General features: G+C 48.3%; 1 protein-coding gene across 1 annotated transcript; it reads left to right on the forward strand.

Moving 5' to 3' along the window:
* The first annotated feature begins 757 nt into the window (after window positions 1-757).
* Window positions 758-2346, forward strand: LOC103697943 (probable pyridoxal 5'-phosphate synthase subunit PDX1.1). The gene is made up of 2 exons (XM_008779884.4): window positions 758-1975; window positions 2172-2346. The coding sequence occupies exon 1, from the start codon at window positions 962-964 to the stop codon at window positions 1913-1915; it is 954 nt and encodes a 317-aa protein (XP_008778106.2). The 5' UTR covers window positions 758-961; the 3' UTR covers window positions 1916-1975; window positions 2172-2346.
* The last annotated feature ends 829 nt before the right edge of the window (window positions 2347-3175 follow it).

The following is a 3175-nucleotide window of genomic DNA, read 5'->3' on the forward strand; positions in this document are numbered from 1 at the left end:
ATCCTGTTTAGGCCAAATTCAAATCTGTTTATGGCGGGTCGAACACGGGTCGGATTGATGGGTCCGATCATATTTTGCCACCCCTAATTATAATAATAGTAGAGAACTTCTCTCCCATCTTTGGCAAAAAAAAAAAAGCTATGCTAACTTTTATCTTTTATTTATCCAATTAATTGTACATTTATTTATCTTAAGTTTTCTCAAATTTAGTTACTATTATGTCTATTTTTTATCGACAATATGCTAGTAATGAAATTTCTTGAGGATTTAAAATAGAAGAACTGACATTTCATACTAAATCCAAAGCCACAATTTTTTTACAATGAGAAATCAGTTTTCTATGGTTTTTCTCATAACATTGGGAAATTTTTAAGGTGAGATGATAGATAAGCGGTCGAAGCAATGGGCCAATTCCACTGCTGCCCATCCATCTTTCGAATTTCATCATACTAGTTTGAGCTAAAAGGTGGTTTAGGAGAGTCGATCGAATTTTTCTTGGTAAAAAAAATATATTATAGTTTATGTGGCTCGCAAAAGTAGATGTTGTTTTGGAGTTCGCAGCGTGCAGCACTTTTGTTTGCTTTTCAGCGGTCTCATGCGGATGGGGACGGGAGTGCATTTGTGGGTCATGAAATAGTCATCCTGAATGGATGGACGGCCTGATGGTTGCCCTGTTATGGCCGGAGAATTTTTAATTATATTGGAAAATAATATCGGGCAGCTGTGGAAAGAACAAGTGGTGAGATTAGGGCCGACCGCTGCTGCTCCCACCTCTATCGTGCGGGCCTCTGCCTTGGCTCGTAAGGCAGCCGACGCCGCCCGAGGTCCTCTCCCTTCTCTCTATATACATCGCCTCTGTCCATTTTCTTTCCATCTTGGTAATAGCCCGTTACGATAAATACGATATTCAGAGAGATTAGGGTTTCCCATTCCCGATCCCAATTCCATTCGGCAAGGTAAGATGTCGTCGGACAGCGGCGTCGTGACGGTGTACGGGGGAAACAACGGCGGGGCAGCGCTGACGGAGCCGGGGGTGAAGAAGACGTCGACGTTCTCGGTGAAGGGGCTGGCGCAGATGCTGCGGGGCGGTGTGATCATGGACGTGGTGAGCCCTGATCAGGCGCGGGTGGCGGAGGAGGCCGGGGCGTGCGCGGTGATGGCCCTGGAGCGCGTCCCCGCTGACATCCGGGCTGGCGGCGGGGTGGCCCGGATGAGCGACCCGGGGCTGATCAAGGAGATCAAGCGCGCGGTGACCATCCCGGTGATGGCCAAGGCTCGCATCGGCCACTTCGTGGAGGCCCAGATCCTGGAGGCCATCGGCGTGGACTACGTGGACGAGAGCGAGGTGCTGACCCCGGCCGACGACGTCCACCACATCAACAAGCACAACTTCCGCGTTCCCTTCGTGTGCGGCTGCCGCGACCTCGGCGAGGCCCTCCGCCGCATCCGCGAGGGCGCCGCCATGATCCGCACCAAGGGCGAGGCCGGCACCGGCAACATCGTCGAGGCAGTCCGCCACGTCCGCTCCGTCATGGGCGACATCCGCTTCCTCCGCAACATGGACGACGACGAGGTCTTTGCCTTCGCCAAGCGCATCGCCGCCCCCTATGACCTCGTCATGCAAACCAAGCAGCTCGGCCGCCTTCCTGTCGTCCACTTCGCCGCCGGCGGCGTCGCCACCCCCGCCGATGCCGCGCTTATGATGCAGCTCGGCTGCGACGGCGTCTTCGTGGGCTCTGGCATCTTCAAGAGCGGCGACCCCGCCCGCCGCGCCCGCGCCATCGTCCAGGCTGTCACCCACTACAGCGACCCCGACGTCCTGGCCGAGGTCTCCAGCGGCCTCGGAGAGGCAATGGTCGGGATCAACCTCAACGGCGATGCCAAGGTCGAGAGGTTCGCCGCCCGCTCCGAATAAATATAATGCACATTGCAGGCAGGCCGTTCTACGTGGACAGATGGTTTGATGATGATGATGGTGAGGACGGCTCTGCTCTGCTATTTTTCATATGTCTTCGCTCCCTCTTTCTCTCAGATGCCATGGCCATGGTTCGCTTGTTTTCTTTTTTGCTTTTTCCTTTTTTTTAGGTCTGATATCCATGAAGTTGCAATCTAGTCTTGAATCGCCATTGTCGCAGCTCCAGCTAATAACATTGCCTTTTTCTCTTCTTCAGGCTGATACTATGTGGTACTGGGCTCCTGCTCTGTCTATGCCTGGTTGTCCTTCTTTGTCTGTTGTCCGTGTCTTTCATGAATAATAATGACTTAGAACCCTCTGCTGAAGATTGTATCCTGACATTTTATATTTTAAATACTCTTGTTCCAGCCTGCTTGCTGTTGAAATTCTTATGATTGGAGCAACCAGGTTATGTGTTGATTGCTTGGACCGCTGATTTGTGGTTAATCACTTTACACTCTTATGTATCTTTACCCAAGATCAGTCTTCATCCTCTAAACTTGCAGAACACTGTGATTGTGGATGTTACTGCACCCGTCGGAAAGGAATGGATGTGCTCTGACCTCGTTCATTTGTGTTCTTTCCCTCTTCGATGCCATGATTACAGTTTGCCTTTTTCTTAGGTCGGATGTCCATAAAGTTACAATCTACTCTCGAATCGCTGTTGTAGCGGCTACAGCTAGAAACATTGCCTTTTCTTTTTCATCCCCATGAGTATGAAATAGATATTCCCTTGCTTTTTTGCTGATATTATGCAACATATATGGTCTTTGAAATACTCTCAGTCAGGCCTTGCTTCTGATATTCTTATAATTGGAGCAACTAGAATATATATGTCTCAATAATGAAAGCATTTACCAATTGCTAGGAGTACCAACATATGTTTGATAAAATTTTTTTCACCTTTTCAGTTACCAACATCCAAGACTTTCTTCATCCCTATACTTTTGGCAGAAGTATCTTTCGTTGTGATGGAGTTCATTAAATATGTTTTTTTTTGTTTAAAACAAGACTTAAGAGCTTTAACATGAAATTTAAAACATATCAAATATAAAAGCCCTGGATATTTATGACTCAAGGTGCCTCCATATCCCGTAACATGAGCTGCATGCCATAACGTGTGAAGCATTGATGCGATAGAGTATGTGCAGCATGTAGCAATGCCAGATTGGCATGACATAGGCACACAGCACCTGAATTCTTGTTCTTTAATTATTCCTC

Source organism: Phoenix dactylifera, unplaced genomic scaffold (genome assembly GCF_009389715.1).
Source record: "Phoenix dactylifera cultivar Barhee BC4 unplaced genomic scaffold, palm_55x_up_171113_PBpolish2nd_filt_p 000357F, whole genome shotgun sequence".
Taxonomy (NCBI): Eukaryota; Viridiplantae; Streptophyta; class Magnoliopsida; order Arecales; family Arecaceae; genus Phoenix; species Phoenix dactylifera.

Coding starts and splice junctions, on each gene's coding strand:
- LOC103697943 (XM_008779884.4), top strand. CDS start 962: ATGTCGTCGGACAGCGGCGTCGTGACGGTGTACGGGGGAAACAACGGC.